This window comes from Tripterygium wilfordii, chromosome 6, assembly GCF_013401445.1.
Source record: "Tripterygium wilfordii isolate XIE 37 chromosome 6, ASM1340144v1, whole genome shotgun sequence".
In the NCBI taxonomy this organism is placed as follows: Eukaryota; Viridiplantae; Streptophyta; class Magnoliopsida; order Celastrales; family Celastraceae; genus Tripterygium; species Tripterygium wilfordii.
Genome location: NC_052237.1, coordinates 7,056,183 through 7,079,037, shown reverse-complemented (window position 1 = coordinate 7,079,037; position 22,855 = coordinate 7,056,183). Strand labels below are relative to the sequence as shown.

Below are 22,855 nucleotides of genomic sequence, written 5' to 3'. Positions count from 1 at the left end.
TACTTCAAATACCTTAGGAACGTTAAGGCTTTGTTGATTTATTTTTTGAATTTAATTCCCTGCGATGGTCTTACCAACGAAGAATCTTCAAAGAGGCGGTGGTGGGATTGCTGGTTTAGTCATGACGCCGCCGCTTTCAGTCACCAACATATCCAATAAATGAGGTCGTATAATTATCTCAACAACAACTCATATAGTCCAACAGTATACAGAGAGCAATTACAATAAATTCATGCCACAGACAGAAGAGAGAACCAAAAATACAGCAGCGTTGCTGAGAACATAAAATGATACAACTATCCCATAAAATCCTCTAAAACAAAGCATCATCCTTAATGGTCTCCCAGAAAAACATTAATTTTCACTACTACACTCATCAAGCATCAAACATGCGTTGATTTCTTTCAATGGTTTCCAAAAAAAAGAAAAGAATATTCTTTCTTTATTACTACTACGCTCATCAATCATCAAAACCATGCAATCAATTTTTTCTGTTGTTTCCCTTAATGGGTTCACAGATTGGGCTATGGGTTATTATGAAATGAGAAAACAATGAAAAGTATTTGAAAAATTCAAACCTGCTTTACTTTTGCCAGTCCGTCTGCATATGGGTAATAACTTTTTTTAGGACAATGCTACATAACCCAAAATATTACTCTTAAAAATCCTCAAATTTATGTGACATTAAAATAATTATTGATTAAAAACATGTAAGGCACACCTAACATCCAACACTCTATATTAATTGGGGGTCACTTTTTAGAAGTCCCAAACATTTTCCCTTTTTTTAATAAAGGATTAGTAGGGATGACCATCGTATATGGCAAACTCACCATGGATGTGATTATATAAGTACTCATTTGCTGTGAAATGTTCAGTTTTAGCGTTAGCTACAAGCCCCAACAAGGCGAGTATGTCACGACAAATCCAACATGGTACTAGCAGACAATGAATAATTCTCCGCCAGTGTCTATGAGGCACAAATTTTCTTACAAACAAACTATGAACAAATCTTACATTTCTTGCGTTTTAACCCGCCCCTCTGTGAGGAGTAGCAACTCGATCTTGCCAACTGCGGTACTACCCCATTAATTGAAAGGTAATTACTAATTGCAAGGAAGTGCAGCATAGCATGCATGCATGCAAGGAGAGACATGCAACCCATGTGCGTTCCGTTTCCACCACAAGGTCCAGCTATGTATCAACGAGGACCACGACCACGGGCTAGAAAGCTGATCCCACCACACACCCAATCAGTCCCCACCAACACTTGAGTACTAAATACCTCACTAAATCGACAACAAAGTCTTTTACATTGACTCATATGCCTTGTTTCCATTTTCTTTTAAATTAGGACGGATCTAGAAAATGATTTGAGGGGGATTGGTTAGTGGCGGGAGCTAATAATTTATAGAATGAGGTCAAAAGTTGATGGAGTTTGAGAGCAATGCCTTAGAAATTGTTTTAGAGCTATTTACTTGTATGCCAACAACAAGTAGTCAAAACAAATCCATATATTAATATGAAGATCAGAAGATGAAGTATTACAATTTAATTTTCAACTCCAAGAGACCAAATCACTAAGACTCTATACATACAAAAAAATCACTAAATAAAGGCTCTACAGTATACTTGGTAAAAATAAATGAGCTTATTTCCTATTAAAAGTAAATGAGTTTAGTTTGTATTAAAAATAAATGAGCTTATTTTGAGATTTGAGTGTTATAGTATACTTAGTAATTTTTGTTAAAATTTGAGGGTGGGCTCCTAGGCTAACACTGTATCCTCCCTTGGGGTCATCCCAAACTCTCTTTCTAAGAAACTGGTCATTGATGGGTGCTTCAAATCCAGCTCCGCCCATTAATTCAAACACACGAAATATTGATGTAACCCTATATTCTTCCAAAATGTCCTATTTTAAAAAAATAATAATAATTTAAGGTTGTTTTGTCCCGGTCACTCTTTTTGTATAAAAGGTAAATCACAAAATCTAAACCAAAAACAATATGCATGAATTATTTATGTAAGAATTATCACATAGTGTGTGGTTTGTCCTTTGTGTGTGTATGCTTGTGTAGGTTTAACCAAGTGAATGGTCAAGATGGCAAATGAGTTGTCGAACCACATGTGCAGTATGGGCTGTAGGGTGCAAAGGACCGTAGTGGGTTGATCATTGACAGTCCTCATCATATATCAAAACCTGCAGATTTATTCACACAAACACTTTACTTTTTCCTCTTGCCATATATAATTTAATCTATGTATGACTGCCTCTAAGGGGACAACCAGCTAAAAAGTCTCCGTCAATAATATACCTACTTCCCCAAGCCACATCTGACCCAACATGTGTATCTAACTAGACATTTCAAATGCCCAAATTAATGGACCAAGATCTCCATCTTGACTCGCAACATGCTATCAAAAATCAACACCCTCATACACATCAATTATATTGTCTGCTTTAGGTTTTCGGTTCTCGTGAATACATCAGATTATCTTCACGAGTTTGTTCCTCCCAAGCCAGGCAAGTGGGCTAAGCCTAGGAAAAAGCCTAGTTGGTAGAGTGGGGAGGGCTTGTCCATATAAACCAAATGGGATCCTCACAACTTTTCGATATGGGATTTCTAACACTCCCCTACACTTGTGGGCTGGATTATGTCATACTCAACAAATGAAATAGAGGCTATGTCCAACTAAACCGAATTGCTCCAATACCATGTTAGAAATCCACATCCCCAAACCAGGCAAGTGGGCTAACTAAGCCTGAGAAAAGGCTTAGGAGGGTTTATTTTTATAAACCAAATGAGATCCTCACATCTTTTCGACATTGGATTCTTAACACACGCAAAGCCTTCTCACGTTATAGTTTGGTTTTAGGCGGACCAACATGAGCCCTTGATCACGGTAAAGTTTAGAGCCCTACATTTACAATCAAGGCAGTTCAACCACACAATATGTGACAGTCGCGGGATCTTGCCTTGCAGGATTGATGTTCGCACGTTGCCCACTAAACAAGGCACAGTGGAGGTAGCTAGGTCAGCTGGTGATGATTAATGTGATCATTTTCACATCTGTATATATATATTCCAAACCTTGTTATTGATAGAGCTAGCTCTGCCTTTAAGTTACATCTTTTCTAAATGCGACAGAAAATATCAAGAGAACATAATTTACTTTCTCACCATTAATGGATTCTCGAGGACACAAGCAAGAAAGCAACTACTTCTGGCGGAGAGAAGAGAACACATGCATGTTAGCCCTCGAGTCGAGGACAAGGCACATGCAGACATGCTTGAGATTTAATTAGGCTGGACCCCTGTATACAATTGCATGTACATGGTTCGTCCACGTCATTACAAGCCCCTAAATTAATACGTATAGTACTTGTATATGTATATGTTTACACTAACCTCGACGTCTGTCAAAATCATCCTTCACATGGCAACTCAAGAATTAAATGTCCGCTCGTGGAAATTTCTCATCAGGTACCAAGTAGGGGACCTCTGTTATGACTCTTTCTCCATCTACAAATACACACACATATGTGTGATTTTTTTTAACCGAAAACAACACTACACAAGTTTACCTTTTGAACATCGGATATAAATTTAAACTCAAGACTACGTGCACAGAAGTTTTTCACCCGATGAAGAATAAGTTGGGTTCAAAACCAGCATACAACCACGAGGATATATGTAACCTTATGCTTGTGAATCATATATTAGATACTTTGTTAATTAATAAGACGTCTACTCCTAGATTTGGTCATGTTAGCTTGCTCGATCTTATAAGAAAGACAGGCACATGTTTTGCTCTTCCCATTACTTGTGCTCTATATAGATCTTCTGTATCCAAATTAATTATTAAGAAGAATGTGTTTTGGTTTTGAAAAAATCCAAGAAACTAGTATTTGGCAAAAAGAGATTAATGGAAAACAGTAAGATTCAACAAGTCCCATCACAGATCCATAGTCATTATAATATATGCCTGGATCGATCTAAGAGACATTCTTCTTAACATCCAACTAATAAATACAGTTGAAAACCGTTGTAAAGCGTGTTTTTTTTTTTTTGTCTCAACAACATAAATGTCACATGGCATTAATGTGGGTTTCAGGGCGGTCTCTAGTATTTTAGAGGCCCTAAACAAGTTAAGAAAATGAGGTCTTCATCCCTTAAAATAATTTTTCTTTTATAAATCTGAAATCCAGCATATCTAATAAATCCAAAATGCAATATAATTAGTTATTGAATGCACATAAATTATCACCAATATCCAATAAATTAAGCAACTTAAACTTATAAATTTATTACATCAAATGAAACCAAATAACGCTAAATCAAATAACTCATAGGGGAGGGGCCTCACTTGTACGGTTCGGATTTGATTTGTTACACGGCAATCAAAGTTCTAGGTCAATGAATTACACTTTTTAATTTTTATATATGTGATAGCGTGTCATTTTGTGTTTGGGCTAATGGACTTGTTTTCTTAAATAGCAATATATCAAGATATTTTTTTCTTATATCAATTGACACCTTAAAAACTATACAACTTAATAAAAAATGAGGCCCCTCCCCCATGAAAGGCCCTAGGCAACTGCCTGTCCGGCCTCTCCAAGGAGCCGGCTATGACGGGTTTTTAACACACACACATATATATTCTAATCAACCTTCGCATGTGAACATTGATTGCTTTGTCAATAATTTCTTCTTTTTTTTAAAAAAAAAGGAATGATATCCCTATACACAGAATCAAATCCAAAGATTTTCTCCAACAATTTCACCTACGTGTATATCAGTATATATAAAAATAGGCATCCACGATAGCTTATTATTATAATAATCAATTAATCATTGAATTAGTTGGCCATATAATATATATGTATATTTTTTTTTTAAAGATCAAAGATCAAATATATATTCAAATACTCATCAACTGAGTAAAAGAAATGGAGGCCATGACAGGCACTTGGGCCACTAAATAGTGGGATACAACCAGAGAAAGTAACAATACTGGAAAACACTTGTAGACCAACAAAGATTAAAACACCAACATCAATAATGAAATCAAAAAACAACTACTATCTTGTGACTCCTCATTCACCAATCCAAGAAAGTTTATCAGCTTGGACAATGCTTTTTACCGGCTCTGGAACTTCTTCAATCCATACCCGCATATCTTGTAGTTGGAAAGTATATTTAGCCAATGCATGAGCAGCCATATTCCCCGTCCTTCTAACATGAACAACTTTCCAATTCAGGAAAAACTGCAATATTCTTCTTGCTTCCAGTATCACTGGTCTCCATGGTGACAAGTTCAACACACCTCCATTACTAACTTCTACAATATTTGAAGAGTCACCTTCAAGTATTAACTCCTTAAACCCCCAACTCTAAGGCTAACTTCACCGCAAATAAGGTTGCCATTGCCTCAGCCAAATGTGGGTCAAGTAAAACCTTTCTCTCCATTAATATATATGTATATACATATAATATATATGTATATTGCATGCCCATAAAGCACTATGCTAAATCATTATAATATATATGTATATTGCATGCCCATAAAGCACTATGCTAAATCATTGTATACGTAATTCAGTTGATTAATATTTATAATATTTTAAGGAACCAATATTGTTTGAATATACACATATATATATATATATATATGTAGAAATTCTCTTATACCGAATGTCCGCAACTTAATAACTTGTGTACTCTATTTTTTAAGTGTTTTCAAAAGTGAAATGACAAATGTGATCCATTACTTTAAGTCTCATACGTTTCAAATCAATGGTGAGATTGAGATACGTAAGTCAATATAATTTGTGGGTGTCCGCATAAGAGAATTCTCATATATGTATGTACATTAATACATAGCATAGGTGTCCACATCGCTAGCCACTTAATCGAAAATCGAACGGTTGAAACTTTATGAAACTGGTTTGGTGGGCCACGACCACGAGAGCCTTCATACTCTGGAGCCTGGTTGGCGAACACTACACCACACATGTTGCGATACGAACTGGGTGACGTGGCAGGTAGATCTGAACACGTGTGTGGAAAGTGTGACTGTCGGGATTCGGGGATTACGAGGACAGATTGGATTGGCAGCTGACTAGCTGTAATTTCAATTAGAGTTTTTTTTTTAAATAATCAAGAGAATATTAATAAATTTAAACAATATTCATAAACAAACTATACTAATCAAGATAATATTAATAAATATAAATTTATTTTATACACTAAATAAAATAATGAACTAAACATTAATAAATGTAAACTACTTTTGCATTACAATTAAAATAATAAACAGAACATTACGAAATTTAAACTATTTTTACATTCCAATTAAAATAATGAAAGAACATTAACAAATTTAAACTATTTTTACATTAAAATTGAAATCATCAAGAGAACATTAACAAATTTAAACAATATTCATAAACAAACTACACTAATCAAGATACTATATTAACAAATTTCAATTTATTTTATACATCAAATATAAATAATTAACTCAACATTAACAAATTTAAACACTACACAAGATAATATACGTATCTAAACAACGAATGCAAGTACAAATCGACCTCAAAATTGTTACAGTTTAGTTCCTCGATTGTTATTGAAAACCACTAAACTGAAGTACTCTCTTCCTCTCTGTGTTGATTTCTCTTCCTCTCTGTTTTCATTTCGTTTGTGTTTATTTTGTGTTTGTGGGTAAGGGAGAGCGCATGTCTAGGGGTTTGTTTATAGACCAAAGAAGCAGTTGTTACCAGCCGCGACATCAAAGAATCCTAAGCAATGCCGCAATTGTCAAGTGCGGTATCACTTGGGATTCTTTTATGCTGCTACTTGTAACAGCGGCACTCCCTTGCCGCTGTTCATATGCACCTTTGTCGTTGTTTTAAACAACGACACTTGTCCTTTACACTAACCCACTTTTTTCAACAGTGACACTGTTAAAGACAAATAAGTGATGTTGTTCTCAATAGCGGCACCACTAAAAATAAAGGAGTGCCATTGTTGAGAACAACGGCAAGATGCTATATCTTTAAAAAAATTTAACTGAATGTTATATGCCTAATAAAAAAAACGAACGGATGCTATTTTGAAAAAAAACTCTTTCAATTCAATATTTGAATTTTGAAAGAGAAGTTAGTGGCTTAGAGTTACGTGAGCGTGCGAGAGAGAGCTGTCAGAAGGTCGTTGAAAGCCAAGCACTCACACAATACGACAAACAACAACTGACAACAATAGCGCGTGGCAGGAGAAAATTCTATTAAAATAATGATATAACACGCTTCAAGCCCCCAAGTTTGCGGAGGCTTTTTTTTTCCTTCTTACTTTCTTTTCTTTCTCTCTAAACTAACGCTTTTTGAAAATTTTAGGTTGTGTTTGATATCACTTTCAAAAATTTTAAAAATAAAAATAAAAAATTAAAACATAAAACATAAAATAAAAATATAAAATTGAAACTTGTTTGGTTGAACACTTAAAACTGAAAAAAAAAATGTGTTTATGTTTTTATTTTCATAATAATGGAATATATCCACACCACTATATTTTTATAACTACAACATTTGCCGTGTTTCACCATTGAAAACATCAATAGAAAGAAAAAAAGATAAGAAATAAAACAATAACCCAAAGTGTATTTGATTATTGTCTTCATATCTTTATGTAATTTGCAATATGAAATTTTAAAGAAATTACAATTTATAATAAGTGTAACTAGTTCTGTTTCCAAAACTTTTAAAAACCTTTTTTTTCTTGTTTTCAAAAATTTTGAAAACCTGTTTTTGGTTTTCATAAAAACCGAAACAGAAAATACAAACAAACAATATTTTTTGTTTTTATTTTCTATTTTTTGAAAACTAAAACAAGAAACAAGAAACAAAAGTGATACCAAACAGACCCTTAATTACCCAAATAACATATTTTTATTGCCTAATACGGTATTGGGAGTATCACATTTCAACGAGAGTTGGCTTGGTTGACATATGTGTGCTCAATATTCGATTCCAACCACAAGCATAATTCTCTTTGGTATTTCAAAAAACATGATTCTATAAACAAAATTAAGAATTTCGAATTTGATTTTAATCAATTAAATCCCTTATATCCTTTTTCTATTTTTCTATTCAATTTCAATAACTACCAATTAGATAAGATTAAAATTTTTGACGTGATCTTAATATATTAAATCTCTTATTTCTTACACTTCAGCTACTAATTGGAGTGATAAAGATGGTATCTATCACCATGATCATCAATGTTCGAATCTCGCCCCCCCCCCCCACTTCAAAAAAAATCCCTTATTTCTTTTTCTATTTCCTAGTCAATTCCTTTTTAAAATTTATATTTGTGACTGGCTACGAATTAGATAATATTAAAAATTTTAATTTTAATTTTATCAATTAAATCCCTTATATATATGTTTCTTTTTTTTCCCCATAAATATGTTATTTTTAAGATTATAAAATATTTTAACCTTTACTATTACTTAATTTGGGTTAAATTTCAAAAAATAGGATTTATTAGACGCAAAATTTTAAAGATTATATTTAATATTGATAATTATAATTATTTAGCAAAATAACAACTAGAATAATCATGTTAAAAAATTTACAAATTGATCATATTAATAATAATAAAATATAGAAAATATCCAAAGTGATATGATTTTATTGAAAATATGGATAATATCTAGCAAAATCCATTTGAAAATTAAAACAACGAAATGCGCTACTATCATTAGCGCATATCTTGTTTTTACACACAATGCAATATTGAGAGTATCCCTTTTGTGTGTGAATTATGTGAGCGTGTGTGGGTTGTATGTGTGTGTGAGTTGGAGGGATACATGTCTGGTGAATGTATGTGCTTCTATTGCCAAAATTTTTTTTTTTTTTAATACAAAAGTGGTCCCATCTTTTGAGGAGTTAAAGTCTCTATTTACTCTAAAATGAGAGTGCATATAAAATGGACATTTATAAAACAAAAAAAATTCAATGGTAATTATATTTAGGTTAGAATAAATAAATAAAAGTTGGCTAGCTAGTGTGCTATATTAATGCCATGGTTCACGTCAAAAGCTATAAAAAAAAAAAAAACACAAACGTACGTAGATGGCTCGGCTCACATGGCCTCGTCCCTTTGCCTCCTCATATCATTTATAGCCCATTTTGCTAGCTCTTCTCATTCTTCATAACTTAATTTGTCATAAACTCCCTTTTCAGTTCTCTCTCTCTATCTCTCTATCTCTCTCTCTCTCTCTCTATATATATATATATATATTCGACTCTTCATCAATCATCTGCCAGTACTGCTTTTTATTTATAAGTTTGTTAAGAGTGCGAGAGAGAGATCTTGTTGTGAATGGCCATTAGTAATAATAAAAATGGGTTGTCAAAGAAGTTGAAATGGAGATCAAGAAGAGGGAGGAGAGGGCTTTGTCGCAGGGGAATGGCGATGAGAATGAAAGTAAAGAAATTGCAGAAGCTTATTCCAGGAGGGCATGGACTTGAGGCCAATCGGCTGTTGTTGCGAACGGCGGATTATATAATGCATTTGAGGTTACAACTTCATGTTTTGCAAGCTCTTTCAGAGATTTACACTACTTCATAACCACCCTCTGGCCTCTGCCTTTGTATCTCATGGTTTCTCTCTCTCTCTCTCTCTCTCTCGTTTTTTTTTTTTTCAGGATTTAATTTGGTAATTAAGTAAATAAATCCTGATCGGTATATAGACTTAAAGTTAATTGGTGGCATGTCTTCTGTTGTGCTTTAATGAAGTGTATGTAAATGTTCCATCTTCTCTCAACCTCCTTGATTATATAAGAGAGGGTTTTAAAGTTTGAGTCTTGTTTAACATATATATATTATATAATATTGAGACAATTGTGCCCAAAGTTCGATTTCAACTGATAGCATATTTCTTTGCGGTATTTCTTCATCGAGCTTCGGTTCAGCCTATCGCATAGTGAATGTGTGGCCCAGGATTTAGATCTGGCTCAAAGTGGCCGTTGAGCTGGAAAATTCCCAGGTTATCAAAAATTATTTTGAGACAATGATAACATCATCAACTATTTCTCTTCCAATTAATGGCTTCTTTAGGGTTTTATAGTTTGAAGGAGATGGCATATATATACATAAATGCACGTATGTATGTCTTTGGCTAAATAAAAACTAAAACTTTGAGTGCAATTCAAGTTGTAATACAAGTAATACAGGGTTGTTAATTTGTTATCGATCATGCACATTTTTTTTTCTACATATAAGTTGAGAAATTATGTTGTTAATTTTTTGAGGGAGGAGGACTGGAATCTTTAAAATTACAAGGACGGTATTTCTATGTTCTTGAAATAGGAGAAATGTTGGTTGTAAAATTTTTTAGTTCACTTTTTAGTACATTAAATTTCATATTAGCTTGGGTTTTTTTTTTTCAGTATGAATTACTAGAGCTTTAACTATAACGTACTACATGTATACTACTCGCCCATGAAACCTTCTTGAATTGTTTTGTCCACAAATATATTTACACTCCATTATAATATGTGGAAAGAAACTTGTAATTAAAGCTCAAGTGTGTATAATATATATATATAGACACACACAGTAACAGTACTACACATACATAATAATAACATCCATAAACATACATAATGACATGGCATATCATGTAAAATGCTTACTAAGTAATTTTAAAAATAAAAAAAACGAAACCCTAAAATTACGGTTCTAGGTGCGATTATACAATTTTCAGCCCTAACCTCCCTCCCCAATTTTGAAGAAAGCTCAGACGCTCTACCACGATGAAAATCCGATTGGTTTCCGTCACCCACGATAGCGGTTTTCAAGGCTTTTAATAGGTCCAGTGAACATCCATCTGTTCTTGGTCCGGTAATAATGACATTATATAATTGTTTGGATAGGTTGCAAAAACTCATTCCATATATTTTTCACGTATTTTTCATATAATTGTCCTATATATTGACCGTGTTATTACATTATTAATGTAACAATATATTTATTTAATTGGCGAATTGCCTGCCTGGCACCATTACAATGTCAGGATCTACAATGTAATTAGTACATAATAAATTGATCGATGGTTATCCTTTATGAAGTTTCCTTGGAAATAGTAGAGACAAAACTCATCATAGATTCTTATGATTATGTTACATTCCATGGAAACAGTAGAGAGCAAACTTATCATAGCTCATATTGCAATGGATGAATATGCAGCGATTTCAAAACAAAATTAAGTGACTCAAAGACGGAAAGAGAAGACCCGAGGCCATGTCAAACTTATAAAAGAAAATATACACCTACATCAATGGTCAAGATGATCAAAATGAAGAACTTTATCAGAAGGGAAGATTCTGATTTTGAATACGATTTGAACAAGAAACAGAATCCAAACAAGAGGCATAAAAAAATGTTTAGGGTATGGAGTTTACAGTCTTCGATGGTCAAGATGATCAAAATGAAGAACTTTATCAGAAGGGAAGATTCTGATTTTGAATACGATTTGAACAAGAAACAGAATCCAAACAAGAGGCATAAAAAAATGTTTAGGGTATGGGGTTTACAGTCTTCGATGTTGAGGAATACACGGCACTAGAACCTTTTCGCAGTTGAAAAGTAATGGACACGAAGTGTGGAACCTATAAGAACCTTATGCAAGAGGACCGAAAAGGCTGATGAATATTGCTGTTCTTCTAAAAAATAAGTAAGGAACTTACACCTACTAATAATGCATGTATTTTGATAAATCTATTATAGTTACATTGTTTAACTACGTAGTCCATTTGTAACTGCGATATGGTTACAAACACTGTAAGCAATGCAAATAATATCTCTTTGTAATATATGTCAACTAATACAAAGGCCAGTATATTATATGTCTCATTTTAACAATTTTTTCATATTGTTGCAGCTCATTAACGCCCACTCCGAATATTTGACAAGGAAACTAGGGCTTGTTCCAGATGATTTTCCCCCAGAGATTAAAAAAAGTTTTCGCTTGCAATAACGAGTTCCCATTCCTGAGAATGAGCAGAGATGATCTCATTAATAAATTTATACCCAACAAGCTTTATGGCAATGTGAAAAAATACAGATATATTATATTTTCACTCCATGTCATTGGAAACCATGATATTGCCAATCACTGGACAACACTGGTGCTGGACACTGAAGAGGAATTATGGCTACACGATAATTCAATACTATTGAGGAGCAAAAAAGCAAGAGACCCTTATATGGAAGATGCCAAAAAATTGAAAAAAAAAACTTCAATAATATATATATATGTATATATAAAAGTATATGTTATACATAGGTTATATGTATTTTAATCATGTTTGAAATTCACTACAAGAAAACACTAATTTTGTGACGGAAAATTCCGTCGCAAAATAAGGAAATTCCGTCACAAATTCGATTTGTGACGCAATTTGCGATGGAATTTTTTCCGTCGCAAAAACCCTCGTTGCAAAATTTTTGCGACGGAATTTTTGTGAAGGAATTTGCGATGGAAAAATTAGCGACGGAATTTATTTGTGACGGATTTTGTGATGGAATTCAAGAAATTTTGACTATTGCATTTATCAAAATTTTAATAAAGTTTGTGACGGAATTCAAGAAATATTCTGTCACTAATGTTCTTTTTTTTTTGAATTTTTAAATACTTATTTTCACTAATTAAATATTGATTTTTTATCCTTAAATTTATGTATTTTTATAGTTTTAATATAATTATCAATTAGTCGTGTTCATAGTATTAAAGTATGTAAGAAAGAATATGCAATAAAAATAAATTCTATAAAGTTGTGTTCAAAATTTTCATCAAATACAATACAAAATAATACAGTACAAAGAGACAACCCTAGATCTAGTTCTCATCAAAAGAGTAAATGACCTCCTCGCGCTTATGTCAGGGTGGTAATCGGGAGGGTCGCATCTCCATCCGGGAAAAGAGTTCCTGTTTCATCCGCCCCTGATCTAGCATCGGTCGCTGCAAAGTATTGATCGTCCAATGATCACCAGAAATCTACAAATTGTCATATTATATATCAGTCACAACATATATACATACATATATATATATATAAACAAACTGCCAGAATCTTAAAACGTACATGAATAACTGTCTAGGTTCATAAACAAATGAAAATTATAAGACAACCTATCCGCGCATTCATACACCAACACATAAATGATTCTGAGACACTTGGTAAATAAAGGTATGAAACCACGTTATGGTAGTGTCAATTGTAACTTATCATTTCTAGGAAATGAAAACCTCTACTACACACTTTAAAATTTGATCAGATAAGAAGGAAGAACAATTAATTGATACACATGCATATAAGACCTCCTACACAGTCCCAGTTCATTTTGATAAATTGCTTATTAGTTGTCAACAAGAAATGTTGTAAATTCCAGAATAGTTGTTACCTTGAGTACTCTTGAACTAGATGAAGAGAAAATTTGCTTTTAAGTCTTCAGCTGACAATTTTGCTAGAGCAGGGAACTTTTAATTCTTTCCGAATAGCAAGCAAAACATCTCTATAAGAAGGTAACCAACCCCTATCAATAAGACCAAAAGAGGTTAATTAGAGGTTGAACGCAAAGAAACTTCACTAATGTGATTTTAGTGTATTTTTACTGAAGTATAAAAGGAATTTAGCACTTCATTATTGTATCAAACAACAAAAATTCTATTACTTATTTTTCAGTAACTTAGATTGCAACAAGTAAACTACAAAGCTACTGGCTAAATCCAACAATTATAGAAAATCATCCACTTCATACAACAATTTCTTTAAACATTATTGACTTGTTTGTATAAAACAAAAGGGGGCACTGGCTACCAAATCCAAACATCATAGTCATCTATTAGGTTCTCACATGTATTTGAAAATTGAAATAGGGTCATAAGCGCACAGGAGAGAATATAAGACATGAAAGAGGACAAACTATTCCTTACCACCCAGACCCAAGGGGAATCATACCCTGCATACAATAACAAAGATCAAGAGCAGTTCAAACAACTCCAAATCTACCAAAACGAAAAGGATCCAGGTACCAAATCGGCTCACTAAGTTCAACTACAAGTACATGTTAAGAAAGAAAAGCCGCAGATACCCATTACCAAATAAAGCCTAATAAACCTAAATTCAGCATAAAGACTCTAACCCAAAATCAAAAGAAGGAAAAGATTCTGACCGAAAAGTAAAAAAAGCATACCCCAAAGGCTCAAATTGTAGGTACTTGATTGACGATGTTAGACCGAAAGCTTGAGCCGCGGAGCATGAGAGAACGAGAGAGTTGTCGCGAAGAGAGAAGTTAAGGCTCAAATCGTAGCAGGTGCTTGATTGATGATGTTAGATCGAGAGCTTGAGTGGCCGAGCATGAGAGAACAAGAGGGTTGTCACAAAGAGAGAAGTTAGAAAACAATTTTTAGGGTTTTTCATTGTCAAAAACGTAGATTTATGTTCTACATTAGCGACGAAATCGTTTCCGTCGCTATTTGAATTTTATCCATCACTACTTAAAATGGGTATTTAATTTAATTTAAATTTTATTAGTTAACTAATAATTTAGTGAGGGAATTTGAATTCCGTCGCTAAATTAGTGAGGGAAGTCGAATTCCGTCACTAAATTCCGTCACTAATCCGTCACTATTTTTGGCAGGTGTTTGCGCCAAAATTTGCCACGGAATTTGTGATGGAAAATTTTAGCGACGGAATATTCCGTCACTAATACCGTCACAAACTGGTCTTGATTTTGAATTGACTTTTGCGACGGAAATTCTTTTATTTTCCGTCGCAAAAGCTGTAATTAGTGACGGAAAATTTTCCATCACTAATTTCCATCGCAAAATTCCCAATTTCTTGTAGTGATTGTTTATGTATTCAGATAGCTTATTACGATGCTATATTCCCACCATCGATTGATAGACAGTTCAATCAAACGACATTCGTTTCAGTGTGGGACACATCGTAACAATCAACAAACTCATAAGTTCTTTTCCCTGCTTTAAAGTATCGAATGCACTTGTGTCAATGGTTTTTCAAAAATTTGTGACATGCGCATTTTATTAGTCAAAATAGGATTGATTGTGGGATAATATGCATGTACGTAATTGATTATCTATTCAATCAGAGGAACATCGAGAAGAAGCTGATCAAAACAGACATCTAAAAATTGAGGGCAAAATTCATTCATAACTTATGAATGACGAAGAGTACACAGGAGACATGAATCACTAAAAAAAAAAGTATACATGATGAACAATTTGAACATGATGTATCGAGAAGAACCTTTTGTTGATGGTTACATTGATGATCTTTAAATGTCACGAACAAGTACTGATGCAGCAAAACTATTTTCATTTTTTATATGATTAATGAGGGTATAGAACAAGACAGTGCAATGAGCCACTGTTTCAATTACACTTCTTTAATCACACCGTCATTATTACAATGTAAAAGTTTAGGGTATGATCATGTTGTCTCATAAACGTGTAACTTAATTAGTTGATACAACTAAACAATTATAATTAATATACCATATCTCAATATTATGACATGTAACAAGTGGAGATTATGTAAAAGTCCCACATCTAAAGATGTGGGCATTCATGCCTTGTTTATAAGGCTAAGCCCACCTCTTACCACCATCAAGGCCTTTTCCTAGGCTTGAGTGGGTTGGGCCTAGCCCACCTGCTTGGGCCTAAGGAGAAACAAAGCCGTGCGGGCCCGATGTATCCATGGGAACCAGACAACCCAAAGCGGACAATATTGTTGGTGTGTATGGGGGTGTGGATTTATAACATGGTATCGGAGCAAGGTACACCACCACCACCATCATCACCACCACCACCACCTCCACCACTACCGTCAGCTCCTAACGAAGCTATAATGACCTCAGATATACTATCTCAGGTATCTCAATTCTTGAAAAATACTCAAGCTTTTTCAACTACAATGGCTGCACCAGCAGCTCAAGCTGCATTCACTGCAGAAGATCTAGCAAAAATGCTAAGGAATCTCCAAACTTCATCAACAAACAACATGAATAATTTCAGTGTTGCACCACCTACCCCAGTTCTCCATTATCCACCATCCTATATACCTAACCCCTCTTGTGACCCACCCCTTCTTCCTACACCTGCAGTTCCACAATTCCCTACACAACAACCACCATCTAACCCTTTTCTCAACCCTTATAACCTTTTACCCAATGACTTCTCAGTTACTAAACTGATTTCCCTTGAACTGACTGGCACAAACTATCAGATATGGAGTGCAAATTTTTTGAATGCACTAGAAGCAAGAAACAAAGTTGGTTTTATTGATGGTACACTACCACCACCAGACACAACAGATGTTAATCATCAGTTGTGGAAGCAAGCTAATGGTCTAATCAAGACATGGCTCACAAATTCAGTAACGTCAGATATTCTTCAGAGTATATCTTCATGGAAAACAACTCAAGAATTATGGGCAGATTTGAAGGCAAGATATGCTGTTGTCAATGAAACCAGGGTGTATGAAGTTATGAGAGAAATTTCCAACATGAAGCAAGCAAGCATGACAGTTTCAGAGTATCATACAAAAATGAAATGCCTTTGGGATGAACTTCAAGAATACCAAGCTCTCCCCAAGTGCAAGTGTGGCTTGTGTCCCTGTGATGTTCTAGAGCCAATCATCATCAAAAGGGAAAAGGAGAAAGTCATGAAATTTCTCATGGGCTTAAATGAGAATTTTAGTGCCATTGGAAGCCAAATATTACTCATGCAACCTTTTCCAGATGTGAACAAGGCTTTCAACATTGTCTCCCAAGAAGAAAGAAAACAAAAAATGACAGAAAAAGGGCCAATGATTTCCCAGGAGGCAATGGCAATGGCTTTCAAAACCTTTACCACTGCAAACAATGTTCCCTCAAAGCCCTACAACAACAGAAAGGGTCCAGGGAAGAGAACATCAGACAATGCTTTTGGAAGGCCACAACAGGGAAACAGGGAAAACACTGCTGAAAAGCCACAACAAGCAAGCAAGGATAGTCTATTCTGTAACTACTGCAGAATGACTAATCATACCATTGACAAATGTTTTAAAATACATGGATTTCCACAACAGTTTCCTAAAAGACCAAGATACAACAATGGCAATGCAAGGTACCAAGCTAATCAAACTACTGCAGAACCTGAAACTAAGCCAACAGTGGAATTCACACCAGAACAATGTCAACAATTTATGAGCTTCATGCAATCCAGGACTTCTCAATCAGATAATTCTCAAAGCATGAAGCACAGGCTGGTTCTGTGGCTTCAGTTTCAGGTACTCTATCTCATGATTCCAAGCAAATTTTAAACAGATGGCTCATAGATAGTGGTGCATCTGATCATATAGTATGCCATGCATCATTATATGAGACTTGTCATGAAATGCATCACTCTTTTGTTCACTTACCTAATGGACAGAAACACAACATTTCTCACATTGGCACAGTAAAAATTACACCTGAAATAACTTTAACAGAAGTTCTTTGTGTCCCTACTTTCAATTTTAACCTCATCTCAGTAAGCAAATTGACCAAAACCAATAAATATGATGTGACTTTTACCAAAGGAAAATGTCACTTGCAGGACATAGTCACTTTGGAGAAGATTGGCTTGGGAATGGTGCTTAAGGATCTCTACATACTCAATCCTGACCATCTTGTCCACTTTGATCACTCTGTCTCTATTAATGCCATATTCAATCCTACTGTTTTGCACAGAAGGCTTGGACATCCTTCTCTGAATGTACTTAAGTTGATCTATAATGTACCTAAGGAATCTATGTTAGATTGTCAAGACTGTGTTATTGAAAAAATGAAAAGAACATCTTTTGGTTTGAGTAATTCTATTACAGAGCATTGTTTTGATTTGATCCATATAGACATTTGGGGACCTAACTCTACATCTTCCATAGAAGGTTATAAATGTTTCTTAACCATAGTGGATGATCATTCTAGAATGACTTGGATTTTTTTAATGACTACTAAATCAGAAACCAGACATTACTTGAAAGGTTTTATAGAATTTGTTAAGACACAATTTAATAAAACAATCAAGATCATTAGATCAGATAATGGCAAGGAGTTTCATATGCCAACCTATTTTCTAGAATTAGGTATCCAACATCAAACTACTTGCCCTTATACTCCTCAACAAAATGGAGTGGTTGAGAGGAAACATCAACACATATTAAATGTAGCAAGAACTTTAAGATTACATAGTGGTTTACCAAAGAATTACTGGTCCTTTTGTACACAAACAGCTGTATTTCTAATAAATAGGATGCCTAGTAGAGTGCTAGACAAACAATCCCCATACAGTATACTCTACAAAAAGAATTTTGATTATAAAACCTTAAAGGTTTTTGGTTGCTACTGCTTAGCAAAAGATAACAAATATCCGACTTCTAAATTTCAACCTAAAGCTAAGGCTTGTATTTTCTTAGGATATCCTTTAGGAACAAAGGGATATAAACTCTTAGACATAGAAAACCAGGACATATTTATATCAAGAGATGTGCATTTTTATGAATCTGTTTTTCCTTTTCTTCACAAATCACAATCTCCTAATACAGACACAAACACACAAGTTATTCAACATTATAACAACACAAAAAATTTACCACCTGTTTCTTCATCTCAGCCACTGTCTGGCAGACCACAGAGACACACACAAATGCCCCTTTATTTAAGGGATTATCATTGCAATAACACTATGCTAAATCATCATGCATCTCATAAGCATTTCATTGCATCTATTGCTTTACACAAGGAACCTAAACACTACACTGAAGCATTAAAAGATAGCAAATGGTGTGAAGCCATGAATTTAGAGCTGCAAGCTCTAAGTTCAAATAACACATGGGAATTAACCAAACTACCTCTAGGAAGAAAGGCCATAGGTTGTAAATGGATTTAAAAAATAAAATATAATGCCAATGGGACATTAGAAAAGTATAAAGCTAGGTTAGTGGCTCAAGGATTCAATCAAAGTGAAGGCTTTGATTACAAAGAAACCTTTGTACCAATTGTAAAAATCACCACTGTTAGACTATTTTTAGCCTTGGCCAGCATGCATAAATGACACATACATCACATAGATGTACACAATGCTTTTCTTAATGGAGATTTAGAAGAGGAAGTCTACATGAAGACTCCTCCAGGGTACACTAATTCAGATAAAACACTAGTATGCAAACTTAAAAAATCTATTTATGGTCTTAGGCAAGCCTCTAGGCAATGGAATGAGAAATGTAGTAAAGCCTTGATAGCCTTTGGTTTTACACAAAGTAAATCAGACTATTCCCTATTTTTCATTCATAGAGGTAGTAGTACTTTACTACTACTTTTATATGTCGATGACATGGCCTTAGGGGGAAATGATATAACTCTCTTACATCAAGTCAAAACTTACATAGCTAAATGCTTTAAAATAAAGGATTTAGGACCTTTACAATATTTTCTAGGCTTAGAAATTTATAACACTAACTCAGGTCTTCATCTATGTCAAAGGAAATACACACTTGATTTAATAAGTGATACAAACCTTACCAGTGCCAATATTAGTCACACACCTTCTGACACTAATACAAAACTATCACTAGAAACAGGAACTCCTTTAGAAAACCCTCTGCAATACAGAAGGTTGATTGGCAGACTAATGTATTTGACAATCACTAGACCTGACATTAGTTACTCTGTTAACAATCTAAGTCAGTACATGAAAAAACCTACAGACATACATCTAACAGCTGCTCACAGAATACTGAGATATTTAAAAGGTACTACTGCAACAGGGATTTTCTATCCTTCCACTAACCAAATGCAGGTCAAATCTTACTGTGATGCTGATTGGGCGCCTTGTCTTGACAATAGAAGATATGTTACAGGGTTTTGCATCAAATTAGGCGAATCTCTCATCTCTTGGAAATCAAAGAAGCAACCTACAATCTCTAAGTCTTCCGCTGAAGCAGAATATCGGGCTATAGCATCTATTACAAGTGAGATAACCTGGATTTCTCACCTCCTCAATGAAATCATATTTCAACCCAACTATCCTATGAATTTGTTTTGCGATAATCAAGCAGCTATCTACATCAGCCACAATCCAGTGTTTCACGAAAGAACAAAGCACATAGAGATAGATTTACACTTCATTCGAGAGAAGATACAAGCAGGAAGAATTAAACTTTCTTACCTAAAATCTGAAGATCAACCCGGAGATCTTTTCACTAAACCACTTTCAGCTCCTCGCCAGCAACATTTGATCTCCAAGTTGAACCTGTTTGACCTCAAACTCGTCCAACTTGAGGGGGGGTGATAGAATCTCCGCTGCGATGCGTCTATCTCCGCTGCGATCTTCTATGACGACGAGCTCTGGTTTCTTGTTTGGACTTTCTGGCCTTCTCCTTGTAGGCTTGTTCTTATATCCTATTTGGGCCTTTATTCATTCTTCAGAAGTATTACATACTGGGCTAGCCCATATTGTATTTAGGCCCACTTTTCTTTTATATCCATTGTTTACCTTTATGTCTATTCCAAGTACTGTATCTGTCAGTACTGCTTTATAAGCTCAGATTGAGCCGTTGCCTTTGTAAGGTTTTTGAATGAATGAATTCTTTGAATTTGTCTTCACCGACCTCTCCTTCTTCTTCCTCATATTCTTCTCTTCTTATCTGATTTCTGGTTCTTATTGATTAACATCACCTGCAAACAAACACAGAACTTTGTTATTACAAAGTATAACATGGTATCGGAGCAATTCGTTCCTGTTGGACATGACCTCTACTCTACTTGTTGGGTCTGGCATAACCCAGCCCACAAGTGCGGGGGAGTGTAAAAGTCCCACATCTAAAGATGTGCGCACTCATGCCTTGTTTATAAGGCTAAGCCCACCTCTTACCACCATCAAGGCCTTTTCCTAGGCTTGAGTGGGTTGGGCCTAGCCCACCTGCTTGGGCCTAAGGAGAAACAAAGCCGTGCGGGCCCAATGTATCCATGGGAACCGGACAACCCAAAGCGGACAATATTGTTGGTGTGTATGGGGGTGTGGATTTATAACAGATTAATACAACAACCACATGATGGAAAAGGATACACGATCAGAAACATGAGGCAGTATAGGCGGCCGTCTGACAAAGTGTAGGCAGTAGAGAGCAAAACGGATGTCCTCGAATTTGCCTTGAATTTGTATAGACGATTTGGGTCGTAACTCAATCTCGTTTTAAACAAAACCTTTCAAAAAGGTATTCCATAGTATTCCAACGTCTCATCATGCATCATGATCCATTCATGAGGGATAGGCAGTGCTTCACGAGACATACCTCTATCCATGTCCCCAATTCGATCATTCACTTGGAATGGGCAGTACTTCAAGAGATCTACTTCAATCTGTGCCCCCATTCATTTATGCAAAGTAAGCAGTGTTTTACACGGCATGTCTTCCCCCATGTCCCCTATCCCTCCATGTCATCATGCATCTCACTTCATTCGCATTTGCATCATTCACATAATATTCCTATAGTAAAAAAACTCATGGCCACCACTCAGAACTCAACGTGCACCCTTCTAGTAGGATTGTATAGACTCTGGGTGGAACATTCGGTCTGATCGATCCTTAACCCTCATTCGTGAAGTTTCTCCCTTGTACATAAGTTCTCGAACAAATGGCAGAATACGAGACTCCTCTACTCTCGGGTGGTAAGTGTCCTAATAGGACAAATATTGTGGAGTGCTTAACACCTTCCCCGCAAATAAATGACTCCCAAACCCATAGACCTCCGGAATGCGTATAGACTATGCCTTATTCTTAGATGTCCAATTACGTCTTTAAAGTTCAATTGGTATCGACTTCAAATGTACTCGGATGGATTGTGATGACACATTTGGCTACGCTCATGCATCGTGACCCTAATTACAACGATTTCCATGCAATTTGAAAAGTCATCTATCTGAGTCAAAAGTTAAATTGGAAAATAAGAATTACTTTAATATTTGTTGAAAAAATTATTTTAAAATCTAATAGAGAGTTAATAATTTATTTTAATAGTTATTTTTGCGGGAAAAAAGTAATAATTTTATTTGAAAAAATGAGTACAGTTTTAGTAAAATTCTTAAAGTCAAGTGTATCAGTCAAATTTTATGTAAAGGATGTTAACGTAGATTGACGTTAATATCAACTGATGCTCATTCTCAAGTTCTACGAAACAATCAAATTTGACTTCTAAGCCGGCATTGTTATTTTCACCCATCTAATTTGTTTCTTTCACCCCCCTGTCATGTCAAATATATAATCATGTCACATCATTTCATGTGTCATACTATGACAATTAAAAGATTCCATTTTATTGTAATTTTTTATGGTTTTCGTTTATGCCAACATATATATATACACATATACATATATATGTAATTCCATTTAATTAAGATTTTTATTTTATTTAAATTACCGCAAGCATAAAAATGTTTCAATATACACATAAATTTTTATTTTCATTTCATTTCATTCTTTTTTTAAAATTTAAATTTAAATTAAATTAAATTGTATTTTTATTACTGCAAGCATAATTTTTTTATTTTTATTTTTATGCTTCAATAATTTTTTTTATACATATATATGTTTTGATACACTTACTGATTTTCATTGGTTTCATTTATAGACTGACTCTCTTTACCAAATATTCAACTAAAATACAGACAAATAACATTTCAATACTCAAACAAATTATGTAAATTATAACACCATGATTTCAGGAGGAAACATAGGACGTC

General features: G+C 34.6%; 1 protein-coding gene and 1 long non-coding RNA gene across 2 annotated transcripts; one reads left to right on the top strand and one right to left on the bottom strand.

The window, feature by feature from the left end:
- Window positions 1-9,332: 9,332 nt before the first annotated feature.
- Window positions 9,333-10,262, top strand: LOC119999309 (transcription factor IBH1-like). The gene has a single exon (XM_038846810.1). It carries the CDS (start codon window positions 9,390-9,392, stop codon window positions 9,636-9,638), a length of 249 nt encoding a protein of 82 aa, XP_038702738.1. The 5' UTR covers window positions 9,333-9,389; the 3' UTR covers window positions 9,639-10,262.
- A 2,645-nt stretch (window positions 10,263-12,907) lies between these two features.
- Window positions 12,908-14,476, bottom strand: LOC119999548. Its single transcript, XR_005468470.1, has 3 exons — window positions 14,267-14,476; window positions 13,475-13,606; window positions 12,908-13,067 (listed from the first exon to the last, which is right to left on the bottom strand). It is a non-coding gene; the product is annotated as an uncharacterized LOC119999548 (long non-coding RNA).
- Window positions 14,477-22,855: the final 8,379 nt, after the last annotated feature.